The following is a 15,417-nucleotide window of genomic DNA, read 5'->3' on the forward strand; positions in this document are numbered from 1 at the left end:
GGCTAGAAAATAGGATTAGGATCCCCTCCTTCAAGACCCTTCTTTAACCTTGTATCAAATTCAAAGTGTAGCGATCGTTCGATAAAGAGTCTTCTATCGTTACTTCAGTGTGGATTCAGTGTGGACTGAAGCTGAAAAAGTGATTCCAAAATAGGACTGACGAGACTTTAGTTATCACTAATGAGATGTTTTCTTGTTTCTGTACGTAGTCTACGCATCCACCAGTGGAACATGTCGTGCACGTGAAGGGAGGGAGGGAGGGACAGACTTCCTTTTCCTGTTGTTAATCACCTTTTGATTACCTGCCCATTTATCGACCATCATGGAGCAATCTTATTCTAGCCTTTGGTCTTCCTGACACTCACTAGATGTCACTGAACATATGGGGCTTTATCATTTGTTTTTGTTCAGTGGTAAAACGTTCTATTCATGCTGGCGAGAAAGTCATGGGGTAAGCTACTGATACAGGAAGTATCAGGCGGATGCTTCTACCCACTACCGCTTTTTCATTTCCGTTCAAGGATCCTGTATGATTTTGAATGGAACTCACTGAAATCTAATTCAACAGCGGCTTTGTTTGGTTTTTATTGTTTCTATTATCACACAGATCATTAAGCATCCAACCAACCAAGAACTACTACATGGGGTAAACCGATTTTACTTGGCGCATGAAAAGATGATAAGCATAATGCAAAGTAGCAGACAATAGTTCCGTTGTTTTCTTTTGTTAAATCCGTGAAAGAAAAATGACTATTTAGTTAGTACTAGTTTGTAATATAAAAAAACAGTGGTTAAATTTAGTACGTGTCTACCACTAACTCAGTATTTCATGGATATATAGTTTGCACTCTAACTCACTCCCAATATCAGCTATTTACTATAAAGAATAGACACTTCACTATCATGTATGATATTAAGTCTGTGTAAACAAAAAAACAGTTATTTTGATGTTAAATATATTAGACTCGTTAATGGTAACACTAGGAGACCTTACTCTGTAATATACACGCCTATTGACCTGGTCATAAATGATACTCCGAGACAAAACAATAAAAATCAAAGCACTGATACCATTAAACCAAAAGAGCGTTTATCAGACCCCATGTAAGCGGGACAGTCGTTAAACTGTCGAAGAGTATGTAACAACAGGCAAAACAGAAAAACAATTAAGGGTACAGGACTTGACCAGGTAAGAATTTGCTTGCAGTGAAAACAGTCTTTAAGTAGTGCTGAAAATCACCTGACGCTTTGAAAGAGGATAACATTCAGTAGAAATACACTGTACTACTGTACTTTTTTAGTTGTGCATTCTTTACTTTACCGTTGATATGGTACTTGTGGTGAATATTTAGACACTGAAATGAAGTTATAAGTAACCCTACGTAAATGAGACTAATGAAAGATTGTTCGCGATACGAAAATTGTGTATTAAATTAACTTGATGCCAAGGACTGGATTCGTAAACGAATTTAAGGTAAATTTATTTCACATCCTATAACTGTAAATACTTGGTCCAAGCAGTCGTTGCTTCACTTCTCGTTCAAAAATGAATCTATAGAACAGCATATTTCCGGTGGCTATCTCGAAATAGAATCGAAATTTCACGCGTTGAGTTTTGTGAAGAGAAATTTTAAAAAGCGCGCAGAAAAAGCCGCGCGGATCAAACCGGACCTTGAAACATGGGTTTCATCTGGGAGTTAGCCGTACCCTGACATTGATGAGGCCATAGCTTGTTTCAGGTTTTGATCTGTGTGTTTACCGTACCCTGACTTGGATCAGCATAGAGGTTGTTCCAAGGTTTGATCTGCGTGTTTAGCCAATCATGGTTCGATTCGATACAGATTGGAGGTTCCCTGCATGTTTTTCAGTCTGGACAAGTTTAGTACAAGTTGACTATTCCAAAATCCAATAGTCCCCTTCACAGTTCCCTGCGCCATCTTGAAAGGTAGCCGTGCTTTTGAATCGCAGCAAGACAAACGGTGAGCTTGCAAAGATAGAGACGTGAATAATTGTGCAAGGTGTTAAAAAAAGGTCTCTATCATTGCAAGCTCACCGTTTGTCTCGCTGCGTTCATTAGGTTTCCATTCCCCTGATAGCCTTCGCTCGTGCGGGCTTCTTTGCCGTAATTACAGGAGATATCTGACGTCGAATTTCATTTCATTTTATGATACGAATATCTTTGCTTTTAGAAATGTTAACTTCCAATAAACCTCTCGCATCTCTATTTGGAATACGATTGGGTCGCTGCTTGGTGACATCAAAGATTCATCCACCAATCACGAACCGTCCTTCGTTCAATCTGTTACCACCCTCTGAACTGGCTCAAAAGAGCAACAACATCTTGGCTGGTAGAAAGTATCTTCCTGGATCATGGAGCCAAACATTCCCGAAGTTCCTTGCAAACCCAAGGGTAGGGTTACCTCATGCGCTAAGTGTAGCAAATGCTGACAAGGCAAGTTTTGGAGAATTGGGTCAATTATGCAGAAAAGAACTGGATGTCTCATTGCCTCGTTTTGGTGTAGTATTGTTCAGAGGAATGGGGCTGAGTGTTGCAAAGGATTTTTCAGAGTTCACTATGGGGCTTGGTTACGAGGCTATGAGGTATGAAGGGGGGACAGGGAATCGACATCTGGTGGACGAAGAGGCTTGTCTATTCACATCCACTGATGATCCAATGGAGTTCAATATCGAACTACATAATGAAATGGCTTGCTCTACTATACATCCAAAAAAGGTAATCATCTAGATGAGCTGTAGGCTGCTAGCGTATCACATGACCATCATAATACCATGTATGCATCAATCCCCTCGTTAACACCACCATCATTATCATCATCACTACACACAGATACCATTAAAAGTCCGTGGGATTTCAACACATTGGTATTGTTCAAGCTGCACATTCTTTACATTACAGTTGACTTTTGCAAATGATTTGCTCTTAAGTGAGGATAAGCCTGCGCAGATGAGTCTTCAGTCATAAAACACACTGTGGTATTTACCGAATGAGAAATGGAACTATTCTTGGTTTCAGATACAGAGTAGCAGTCGGTCAGTGTCCCCGCGACCCATATACCCATGACCAAAGGGCGATACTGACCTTATAAAGTGAATACGCAAAATACTTCAGAAACTGTTTATTTTCAGGTGATATTTTGTTGCATTCAAGCACCTGTGCCAGGTAACGGAGGACTCACACCAATAGCAAGAAATTCAGAAGTGTTCAGCAGCTTGGATCCAAAAGTTGTCCATGTTCTTCAAGAAAGAAGGATTCGTTATCTACGTTACCTTCCTGACGAGAAAGAAAAGAAGTATACGTCATGGCAACAGTCGTTCATGACACAAGACCCTCAGGTACATCAGATGATAACCCTTCCTCTCCCTTTAGCATGCATCACAGTCACGGCACGGTACCCTTACTAGTACAGCAATGAGCTTTTCACAGTCATGCGAAAAGTGCTCTATGTTACATACGGCATATGTGTTTTAAGCACCGTATGTTTTTAACTCAGACGAAAACCGCTGATAGTTGTTATGCTTTCATTTAAGACCATGCACTGCACACTCATCTCCTGGCATAATATCTTCAATTATACAATAATACAAAACAAAACCGTTTCGCGTTTCTTCACAGGCTGTCGAAAAGTTTCTCAGGAACGTAAACTTTAACTTCAAATGGGACAAAAACGACAACAGTCTTCGATATTGGTACGTGTTGGACCCACTCGTCCCGCATCCCGCTACGGGACAACCCGTATGGTTCAACCAAGCAAACGTGCATCACAACACGTACTACAAGGAATCACCAATGTTCAAGGGCATGGAACTGCCCAATGATATGTACCCAACTCATGCTACGTACGGTGACGGAAGTGAGATCGAAACGGAAGTGATTCGACACATACGGGACATCAACTGGTCTAGTGCTGTTGGGTTTCAATGGCAGAATGGTGACGTCATAGTCATTGATAACATCCTCGCCATGCACGCACGATTGAGTTTTACAGGACAAAGAAAGATTCTTTCTTTTTTGACAAAGAACTAAACTCTTGATAAAAATACACTTTTGCTCATTCAATGTTAATATTTAATTTCCTTCAATAATATTTGATAAGTAAATATCAATAACTTATCAAAATAGAAATTAGTTTTTTGACGAGTAAAAGATTTGACGCAAACAATATCCTGCACTAGAAAAAAGGAGTTAAATATAGAACTTTTTTGAAAATTTTTTCCCGGTAGCGTCGCATGCAAACGTTTATATCGTGGAAATATTAACAATAATATTAGTAGTAGTAGAAATAATAATAATAATAATAATAATAATAATAATAATAATAATAATAATAATAATAATAATAATAATAAGTATATGTAATAGGACTCCATGCTGTCCAATAAAGAAATAATTGGACGAGGAAAATTCCGAGGACTGACAAACTAATTGGATGAGGCCATAGGCCGAGTCCAATTTGGCAGTCAAAGGAATTGTTCGAGTCTAATTATTTCTTGATTGGGGAGCATGAAATCCCATTACCTATTAATTATATAGCTGCCTAATTTATCCCATCTCAACAAGACCTGTCCAATTAAGAAAATAATTGGACAGTTACCTGTATGGGATTAATGAGAAGCTGTATAATAATAATAATAATAATAATAATAATAATAATAATAATAATAATGATAATAATAATAATAATATAATAATATACCATGAGGTATAGGAGGTGTATTTATATAGTGTGCTTCATGAGAGGGTAAAAATACCAGAAAGATCACTAAATACAATTCTTAATCATACCACCATTTCCAATATCGTATTCATTTGTTGTTGATCTTTAGTATTTGAAAGAAGTTAACATATTTTCACTAATTAAGAAGATATAACTAACTAAAAATTAGTGTGAGCTGCGTCGGTGTTTCTAATGAAACAGTAATGATAAAAGGGTAAATTATACACCGTGAAAAGATGAAAAAACTTACTGACGTTTCGTCCGCTAGTCATTTGTCGGAGTAATGGAAAGAGCTCTTTTCATCTTTTCACGGTGTATAATTTACCTTTTCATCATTACTATATTCTCACTAATAGATCTTTTGACATCTGTGAATGCGCAGCTGGACTAGAATATAGTCTTTCAGCGGATAGAACTGAATGAGATGAAAAACATCGTGATGATCGATGATTAAAGTAGACCAGTCAGTTAATCTGTGAAGAAAAGAAAGATGCGCACAGGCATGCGCATTTGTGTTTTTATGTTGTTTATGGTGTTGCCAAGGAAACAAGTGTGGCAATCTAATGTTGTCGTAATTCCCTTGTTTTGCACTGCGCATTTTTCTACGCATTCAACGAAAAGCATGGAACCAACGAAGTTTAGGTACTTTTGCTATTGGGAACTAAATAAACGTTCAAAACCAATTTTCACTTTTTTTTCTCTTTTTTGAGTAGAGAAATTGCGATTTTTATCAGACTCGCATCAGTCTCTACTCGGAAAAATGTGTGTTTTCGACTATTTTGAGATGTTTTTTCAAGATAAATCAAAAATGAGAATAGTGAATCCCATTTTTTATTTCAGAATTTTGATAAATGCAAAATTTCTTTCAAGGGAATTATCTTAAGCTCCGACTCAGATCCAGTTTGAAGATTCACCTGTTTTTTCCCGCTAATAAAAACCAGGCCGCTTTATTGGGCGTTAGATAGTATACAGTATTTTCACTGATTATCACATTAACATCATTATTATTACCCGCTATGTTTATGACAACATTTAACATGATAACAATTAAACAGCTGTAGTAAGCAGCCATAATTGAAACAGTGATCATGATCGCAAAAAATGACAGGTGAGTGTTTAATTAAAATAGCGAGAGTGAGCGAGTGTCGTTCAGGGCTCGGGTATAGTAACGGGATAGTGACGGGAAAGCGAGATAAATGCTGTACCAGGAGTCTTTGGTGATTGGTTGTTGCATCAATGTAGTACATAGAGCATGCGGCACGGCACGTATTTATGCCTACATTTAATTAAAAAAACGTTTGCACTCGAAACAGTTAAATGACTGTATACCAATAATAGTGATAATTATATGAATAATATTTGTTCAAATAATAAAAAACATACTAGTCAATTAATACTAATAACATAACGCAAAATCAATATTTGTGTGAAAGGAAAGCTGATAATTAGCAAAAGGTGTCCCTAAAGCTCAATGCTATAAAAGGTGATCATCCTCTCACAGTTTCTTTACTCAATGCATCGTCATCATGAATAGTTTGATCTGCCTTGCTCTGGTTTCTTTTGCGGTTCTGCCATTCACCGAGTGCTCTATTTGTGCTACGCAGCCATGGGTTCAAATCAACTCACGTCCAGTTTGTTTCTCAGGGAAGAATAATCAGCCAGGTACCTTCAAGGTCTTGCATCCCGGGTTCGTTGCTGCCGTAAAACTCGTACACAAAAGAGGTCACATTCGATGTGGCAGCGCCAGTGCAAAGCACAATAGTTATTTCGGGTGCCATAACTGGAATGGTCTTAAGAAGCATTCTTTGAATGTCGTGGTCACTAATGCTGATGATCAAGTCAAGTTCCCTGTCAGTGAAGTCAGGTATGTGTTCATCATGCTCAGGTTAATCTCTATAAACTTCTACTTATTTGAAGCTGCTTTGAACGCCCTCGCGGCTTTTTGACACGATAAGATACTTTAGGGACAAATAATTGAATCAAGCTAATACCTTTGACCCGAGAATAGAAGAATAAGACCAATTATCCCTTGATGGGATTACGTTTCTTTACTAGATTGGGCCTCATGTTTTCGTCCCATTTCTTACTTTGTGCCTTTATTTAGTCGAGTACTCTAACAAACAAAAATAACTTTCAAGGTTTATCGATGGGAAAATAAGAGTGTTTTGCAAAGAAAGAAAAAGTGAAGACACTAGAGGAAAACCGTAGATCAAGGGATTTACACAAACAACTAACATGAATGCTAGGAATAGGAATCGAACCAAGACCCTAAACGTGAGAGGAGGGTGGATCATGATGCACTGCTACGCCAGCCTTGAATCGTATTTCCAAAATAGAGCCTAAACTAAATGTCTATGTAAGTATTAACGTTGGGATTTCTCTGTGTTTCCAGCATTAAACAGCCTAACGTAGGTTACTGGTATGGCCTAGACGGAGTCAATTCAGTTTCCAAACAAATCGTTCTCCAGCACAGCTTTGCCAGCCCATACTTCGTGAGCGAAAACCAAGTCCTTAAGGTGTGGTACGGAGAAGATCTGAAGGGCTATACCGAACGAGACAACGTTGGACGTGTTTGTGTAGATGTTTTTGCATACTACTTGTAAACATTCAAATAAAAAACATTTGAAACGGAATATAACTGTTTGTTTGAATGTGTTGTCAATATGGTCCAAAATTGATCTAAGCCATCGACTATAGTCAATGCTGAGTGCTCCAAAATATATGAAAATGGCTTTTTTTCATCAATCATAACTTATGCATATTTTCTGAAAAGCTGTGAAAATGGGCCAAAATCGATCAAAACCATGGGCTATAGTCCATCCTTTTTGCTCAAAAATGGCTAAAAATGAGCTATTTTGCATCATTCTTAATTATGCATATTTTGTGAAAAGGTGTGAAAATGGGCCAAAATCCACCAAAACCATGGGCTATAGTCCATGCTTTTTGCTCAAAAATGGCTAAAAATGAGCTATTTTGCATACTTCATAAATAATGCATATCTTTTCAAAAGGTGTGAAAATGGGCCAAAATCGATCAAAACCATGGGCTATAGTCTATTCTTTTCGCTCAAAAATGGCTAAAAATGAGCTATTTTGCATCATTCATAAATTATGCATATTTTGTGAAAAGGTGTTAAAATGGGCCAAAATTGATCAAAACCACGGGCTATAGTCCATGCTTTTTGCTCAAAAATGGCTAAAAATGAGCTATTTTGCATCATTCATAAATAATACATATCTTTTCAAAAGGTGTGAAAATGGGCCAAAATCGTTCAAAACCATGGGCTATAGTCCACGCTTTTTGCTCAAAAATGGCTAAAAATGAGCTATTTTGCATCATTCATAAATAATACATATCTTTTCAAAAGGTGTGAAAATGGGCAAAAATCGATCAAAACCACGGGCTATAGTCCATGCTTTTTGCTCAAAAATGGCTAAAACTGATCGTTTTTGCATCTTTCATGAATAAAGCATATTTTGTGAAAAGGTGTGAAAATGGGCCAAAATCGTTCAAAACCATGGGCTATAGTCCATGCTTTTTCCTCAAAAATGGCTAAAAATGATCGTTTCTGCATCTTTCATGAATAAAACATATTTTGTGAAAAGGTGTGAAAATGGGCCAAAATCGATCAAAACCATGGGCTATAGTCCACGCTTTTCGCTCAAAAATGGCCAAAAATGATCGTTTTGGCATCATTCATGACTAAAGCACATTTTGTGAAAAGGTGTGAAAATAGGCCAAAATCGATCAAAACCATGGGCTATAGTCCATGCTTTTTCCTCAAAAATGGCTAAAAATGAGCTATTTTGCATCCTTCATAAATAATGCATATCTTTTCAAAAGGTGTGAAAATGGGCCAAAATCGATCAGAACCATGGGCTATAGTCTATTCTTTTTGCTCAAAGATGGCCAAAAATGAGCTATTTTGCATCATTCATAAATTATGCATATTTTGTGAAAAGGTGTGAAAATGGATCAAAATCGATAAAAAACCATGGGCTATAGTCCACGCTTTTTGCTCAAAAATGGCTAAAAATGAGCTATTTTGCATCATTCATAAATAATACATATCTTTTCAAAAGGTGTGAAAATGGGCCAAAATCGATCAAAACCACGGGCTATAGTCCATGCTTTTTGCTCAAAAATGGCTAAAACTGATCGTTTTTGCATCTTTCATGAATAAAGCATATTTTGTGAAAAGGTGTGAAAATGGGCCAAAATCGTTCAAAACCATGGGCTATAGTCCATGCTTTTTCCTCAAAAATGGCTAAAAATGATCGTTTCTGCATCTTTCATGAATAAAACATATTTTGTGAAAAGGTGTGAAAATGGGCCAAAATCGTTCAAAACCACGGGCTATAGTCCATGCTTTTTCCTCAAAAATGGCTAAAAATGATCGTTTCTGCATCTTTCATGAATAAAACATATTTTGTGAAAAGGTGTGAAAATGGGCCAAAATCGTTCAAAACCACGGGCTATAGTCCATGCTTTTTCCTCAAAAATGGCTAAAAATGATCGTTTCTGCATCTTTCATGAATAAAACATATTTTGTGAAAAGGTGTGAAAATGGGCCAAAATCGATCAAAACCGTGGGCTATAGTCCACGCTTTTCGCTCAAAAATGGCTAAAAATGATCGTTTTGGCATCATTCATGACTAAAGCACATTTTGTGAAAAGGTGTGAAAATAGGCCAAAATCGATCAAAACCATGGGCTATAGTCCATGCTTTTTCCTCAAAAATGGCTAAAAATGAGCTATTTTGCCTCATTCATAAATAATGCATATCTTTTCAAAAGGTGTGAAAATGGGCCAAAATCGATCAAAACCATGGGCTATAGTCTATTCTTTTTGCTCAAAAATGGCCAAAAATGAGCTATTTTGCATCATTCATAGATTATGCATATTTTGTGAAAAGGTGTGAAAATGGATCAAAATCGATCAAAACCATGGGCTATAGTCCACGCTTTTTGCTCAAAAATGGCTAAAAATGAGCTATTTTGCATCATTCATAAATAATACATATCTTTTCAAAAGGTGTGAAAATGGGCCAAAATTGATCAAAACCACGGGCTATAGTCCATGCTTTTTGCTCAAAAATGGCTAAAAATGATCGTTTTTGCATCTTTCATGAATAAAGCATATTTTGTGAAAAGGTGTGAAAATAGGCCAAAATCGATCAAAACCATGGGCTATAGTCCATGCTTTTTCTTCAAAAATGGCTAAAAATGAGCTATTTTGCATCATTCATAAATAATGCATATCTTTTCAAAAGGTGTGAAAATGGGCCAAAATCGATCAAAACCATGGGCTATAGTCCATGCTTTTTGCTCAAAAATGGCTAAAAATGAGCTATTTTGCATCATTCATAAATAATGCATATCTTTTCAAAAGGTGTGAAAATGGGCCAAAATCGATCAAAACCATGGGCTATAGTCTATTCTTTTTGCTCAAAAATGGCCAAAAATGAGCTATTTTGCATCATTCATAAATTATGCATATTTTGTGAAAAGGTGTGAAAATGGATCAAAATCGATCAAAACCATGGGCTATAGTCCACGCTTTTTGCTCAAAAATGGCTAAAAATGAGCTATTTTGCATCATTCATAAATAATACATATCTTTTCAAAAGGTGTGAAAATGGGCCAAAATTGATCAAAACCACGGGCTATAGTCCATGCTTTTTGCTCAAAAATGGCTAAAAATGATCGTTTTTGCATCTTTCATGAATAAAGCATATTTTGTGAAAAGGTGTGAAAATGGGCCAAAATCGTTGAAAACCATGGGCTATAGTCCATGCTTTTTGCTCAAAAATGGCTAAAAATGAGCTATTTTGCATCATTCATAAATAATACATATCTTTTCAAAAGGTGTGAAAATGGGCCAAAATTGATCAAAACCATGGGCTATAGTCCATGCTTTTTGCTCAAAAATGGCTAAAAATGATCGTTTTTGCATCTTTCATGAATAAAGCATATTTTGTGAAAAGGTGTGAAAATGGGCCAAAATCGATCAAAACCATGGGCTATAGTCTATGCTTTTTCCTCAAAAATGGCTAAAAATGATCGTTTCTGCATCTTTCATGAATAAAACATATTTTGTGAAAAGGTGTGAAAATGGGCCAAAATCGATCAAAAGCATGGGCTATAGTCCACGCTTTTTGCTCAAAAATGTCCAAAAATGATCGTTTTGGCATCATTCATGACTAAAGCACATTTTGTGAAAAGGTGTGAAAATAGGCCAAAATCGATCAAAACCATGGGAAGGAAGGAAGGAAGGAAGGAAGCTTCTTTATTTTGCCACGGTAAAAACATCAGTCGATTGCCTAAAAATATTTAAAAGTAAAGATTTACGATTAAAAAGCTAGTTACTGTTTTACATGTTTGCCGTGGAGCCCTTAGTTACAACTTTTCTTACTGTACAAACTATCAATTTCCGTTTTAAATTTTCGTACTGACTTGACCTCTTTTATATTTAACGGTAGGTCATTCCACAATTTTGCCCCACTATAGCTGAATGATCGTTTTAGATATTCAGTGTGTGGCTTAGGTATTGACAGTTTATGATCATGATTTCGAAGGTTGTATTTAGTATGGTAGTCGGAGAAAAGGTTTTGTAAGTAAACTGGTGTACGTCCCTGCATCGTCTTAAACATTAGTAGGGCTTTTTGTTTTTTACGACGAACTGCAAGTGTATCCCAGTTTAATTGGTCAAGGAGATGGCTAGATCTTATGTCATAGTTAGATCTTGTGATAACTCTAGCCGCTCGATTTTGACGCTTTTGTAGTTGAACACATAGTTTATCACTTAATCCATCCCAAACTGCACTACAATAGTCCAGTTTGGGTAGAATTAAGGCTTCGTAGATTTGGATGGCACTATCGGTCGAAATAAATGGGCGAACACGTTTTAGAGCCCCTATACTTGAAGAGATTTTCTTCGAAATGTTGTTAACATGTTCTGACCAATTAAGGTTTTTATCGATAGTGACACCCAAAGATTTGGTGTGATCAACTTGTTTAACGCTAGCTCCATTAATCGCAATATTAATAGTGGAATCGCATTGCGCTGTGAACTTTTGGCGGGACCCAATAATCATAAATTCCGTTTTCGCTACATTCAAGCTTAGCTTATTTGCTAACAACCACTGATGTATATTAGTGAGTTCAGTGTTGATGCTTGGTTCCAAGTCTCCTACATTTTTACCATGAACGCTGATGCTGGTATCATCAGCAAACATTCTTGTTATGGCTTGCGCCAAACAATTTGGTAAGTCATTAATATACAGGAGAAATAAAAGTGGGCCTAAATTACTGCCTTGTGGTACACCGCAGCTCACAGTACAAGGCTCAGACAGACTTCCGTTAACACTGCACAGCTGAGACCTCGTCAGTAAATAAGAACGGAACCACTTGAGTGAGCCTTCATCTACACCATAATTCGATAGTTTGGATAAAAGAATTTCATGATCTATGGTGTCGAAGGCTTTTTGGAGGTCTATGAAGATTACTCCGTTAAGTAGTCCCTTGTCTATATTAACTGACCATTCGTTCGTTGCTTCGAGCAACGCGGTGACAGTGCTGTGCAGGGAGCGAAAGCCTGACTGGCATTCCGTCAATAACTGGTTTTCATTCAAATAATCGTATAGTTGATCATAAACGATCTTCTCAAATATCTTTGAAGCAGTGGGAATGACCGAGATTGGGCGATAATTGTTTAGGTCAGTTTTCTCCCCTTTTTTAAATATAGGCGTTACTTTCGCTATTTTCCACTCCCTAGGAAAAATGCCCATTTTAATAGATTGTCGAAAAATCACAGTGAGAGATGGTCCCACTATAGAGGCGGACATTTTTAGCAATTTGTTGGGTATGTTATCTAAGCCTGCAGCTTTCTTTTCCTTTATACTTCCTAACAAGTTGCAAACAGTTTGCTCACTTGGAGGTTGGATAGCGAAAGTTTTACCAGTTGTAGGTTTCAGAAATGATTCAAATTTAATGTCAGATGGAGGTAATTTATTGGCTAGAGTCTGGCCTATACTTGTGAAATGTTCATTGAAAATCTCGGCCATCTCACTTGGTGAGGTTACTGATTTATTGGCAACTTTAATTTCGGAAACGCCGGAAAATTTGCTAGCCTTTCGAGCACTTAGATCATTAAGGAGGTGCCATGTTTTCCGAGGATCAGATTTATTTAGTGCTAAATTTTCCGTAAAGTATTTTTTCTTCGCTAATCTAATTTCGTTATTAATCCTGTTTCTCGATTCTTTGTATTTTTTCCAAAATAAGTCACTGTTAGTGGAAATTGCTTTCCTTTTCAATTGGTCACGTGACCGCATTTTCTGTATTAGCTCCGTTGTGATCCATGGTGAGTTTTTCCTTCCCACACGCTTGTGGCGAACAGGCAGGTGGGAATCAATACACTCGGTTAGCAAGGTTTTCCAGCGAATCCACATATCATTCGGATCATCGTAAGACTTGATGTCTGACCATGGCAGTTGTTTGAGATCACTCAAAAATTTGTCTTGATCGAAATTTCTGAAGTTACGTACCTCAATTTTGCGAGCCTTTGACGGCTCGTAATGAATTTTTCTCGTCATGAATACTAAAGAGTGATCACTGATGCCAAGATGATACACACCTGACTTACTAATTTTGTCGGGAGTGTTTGTCACACATAAGTCAATTAATGATTTAGTGTTATGCGTTACACGTGTTGGCTCATTTAATAGCTGATAAAGCCCATAGATATCCAAAATATCAATTCAATTAGATGAAGCTAGGTTCGTTCTCGTTAGTTCTAAGAGATCGCAATTTATATCACCTAACAAATAATAATCGAGATTTGTCTTATCAATGCTATCTATGAGCTTTTCAAATGTCGTGAATAACTCGAGGGGTGAGTTGGGAGGGCGATACCAAGTACTAACTAAGAATGATTTTGATCGTGGCTTAAAGATTTCTATAGTGATGAGTTCTAAGATCCCATCATCAAAGTCGTCGCGTCTTTGATAACTCAGGTTGTTTCTCATGTAAATACATACGCCTCCTCCGTTTCTACCATTCTGAGATCGATCTTTTCTGACAATATCGAAACCCTCTATATGTAACTCAGAATCCATAATGGTAGAGTCTAATTTTGTTTCATTGATTGCCAGGACATCAATTTCAGGAGATGCGGTGAGAAACACCCGTAATTCATCAATGTGCGCAACTAAGCTATTAATATTTAAGGAAGCCATTGTTAAACCACGACCAAATATTTTGTCTAAATTACGTGACTTACCCTTGTTCCCTTTCTCTATGGGCTCCATGACAGTTAGTTCCTATGTCTTCTTTAAAAAATTAATATATAGTCCATGGGCTATAGTCCATGCTTTTTCCCCAAAAATGGCTAAAAATGAGCTATTTTGCATCCTTCATAAATAATGCATATCTTTTCAAAAGGTGTGAAAATGGGCCAAAATCGATCAAAACCATGGGCTATAGTCTTTTCTTTTTGTTAAAAAATGGCCAAAAATGAGCTATTTTGCATCATTCATAAATTATGCATATTTTGTGAAAAGGTGTGAAAATGGGTCAAAATCGATCAAAACCATGGGCTATAGTCCACGCTTTTTGCTCAAAAATGGCTAAAAATGAGCTATTTTGCATCATTCATAAATAATACATATCTTTTCAAAAGGTGTGAAAATGGGCCAAAATTGATCAAAACCACGGGCTATAGTCCATGCTTTTTGCTCAAAAATGGCTAAAAATGATCGTTTCTGCATCTTTCATGAATAAAGCATATTTTGTGAAAAGGTGTGAAAATGGGCCAAAATCGTTCAAAACCATGGGCTATAGTCCATGCTTTTTGCTCAAAAATGGCTAAAAATGATCGTTTCTGCATCTTTCATGAATAAAACATATTTTGTGAAAAGGTGTGAAAATGGGCCAAAATCGATCGAAACCATGGGCTATAGTCCACGCTTTTTGCTCAAAAATGTCCAAAAATGATCGTTTTGGCATCATTCATGACTAAAGCACATTTTGTGAAAAGGTGTGAAAATAGGCCAAAATCGATCAAAACCATGGGCTATAGTCTATTCTTTTTGCTCAAAAATGGCTAAAAATGAGCTATTTTGCATCATTCATAAATTATGCATATTTTGTGAAAAGGTGTGAAAATGGGTCAAAATCGATCAAAACCACGCTTTTTGCTCAAAAATGGCTAAAAATGATCGTTTTTGCATCATTCATAAATAATACATATCTTTTCAAAAGGTGTGAAAATGGGCAAAAATCGATCAAAACCACGGGCTATAGTCCATGCTTTTTGCTCAAAAATGGCTAAAAATGATCGTTTTTGCATCTTTCATGAATAAAGCATATTTTGTGAAAAGGTGTGAAAATGGGCCACAATCGATCAAAACCATGGGCTATAGTCCATGCTTTTTGCTCAAAAATGGCTATAAATGATCGTCTTTGCATCTTTCATGAATAAAGCATATTTTGTGAAAAGGTGTGAAAATAGGCCAAAATCGTTCAAAACCATGGGCTATAGTCCATGCTTTTTGCTCAAAAATGGCCAAAAATGACCGTTTTAGCATCTTTCATAAATTATGCATATTTTGTGAAAAGGTGTGAAAATGGGCCAAAATCGTTCAAAACCATGGGCTATAGTCCACGCTTTTTGCTCAAAAATG

General features: G+C 36.8%; 2 protein-coding genes across 2 annotated transcripts; both read left to right on the plus strand.

Moving 5' to 3' along the window:
• Positions 1-1,014: 1,014 nt before the first annotated feature.
• On the plus strand, positions 1,015-4,286 carry LOC116290857 (uncharacterized). Its single transcript, XM_031697971.2, has 4 exons — positions 1,015-1,189; positions 2,190-2,734; positions 3,148-3,354; positions 3,635-4,286. The coding sequence occupies exons 2-4, from the start codon at positions 2,192-2,194 to the stop codon at positions 4,043-4,045; spliced, it is 1,161 nt and encodes a 386-aa protein (XP_031553831.2). The 5' UTR covers positions 1,015-1,189; positions 2,190-2,191; the 3' UTR covers positions 4,046-4,286.
• Positions 4,287-6,230: 1,944 nt separating this feature from the next.
• Positions 6,231-7,374, plus strand: LOC116290849 (uncharacterized). Its single transcript, XM_031697963.2, has 2 exons — positions 6,231-6,600; positions 7,129-7,374. Exons 1-2 carry the CDS (start codon positions 6,263-6,265, stop codon positions 7,337-7,339), a joined length of 549 nt encoding a protein of 182 aa, XP_031553823.2. The 5' UTR covers positions 6,231-6,262; the 3' UTR covers positions 7,340-7,374.
• Positions 7,375-15,417: the final 8,043 nt, after the last annotated feature.

Source organism: Actinia tenebrosa, unplaced genomic scaffold, assembly GCF_029948245.1.
Source record: "Actinia tenebrosa isolate PJP-AT-01 unplaced genomic scaffold, QUT_ActTen_1.0 PGA_scaffold1__47_contigs__length_23844297, whole genome shotgun sequence".
Taxonomy (NCBI): domain Eukaryota; kingdom Metazoa; phylum Cnidaria; class Anthozoa; order Actiniaria; family Actiniidae; genus Actinia; species Actinia tenebrosa.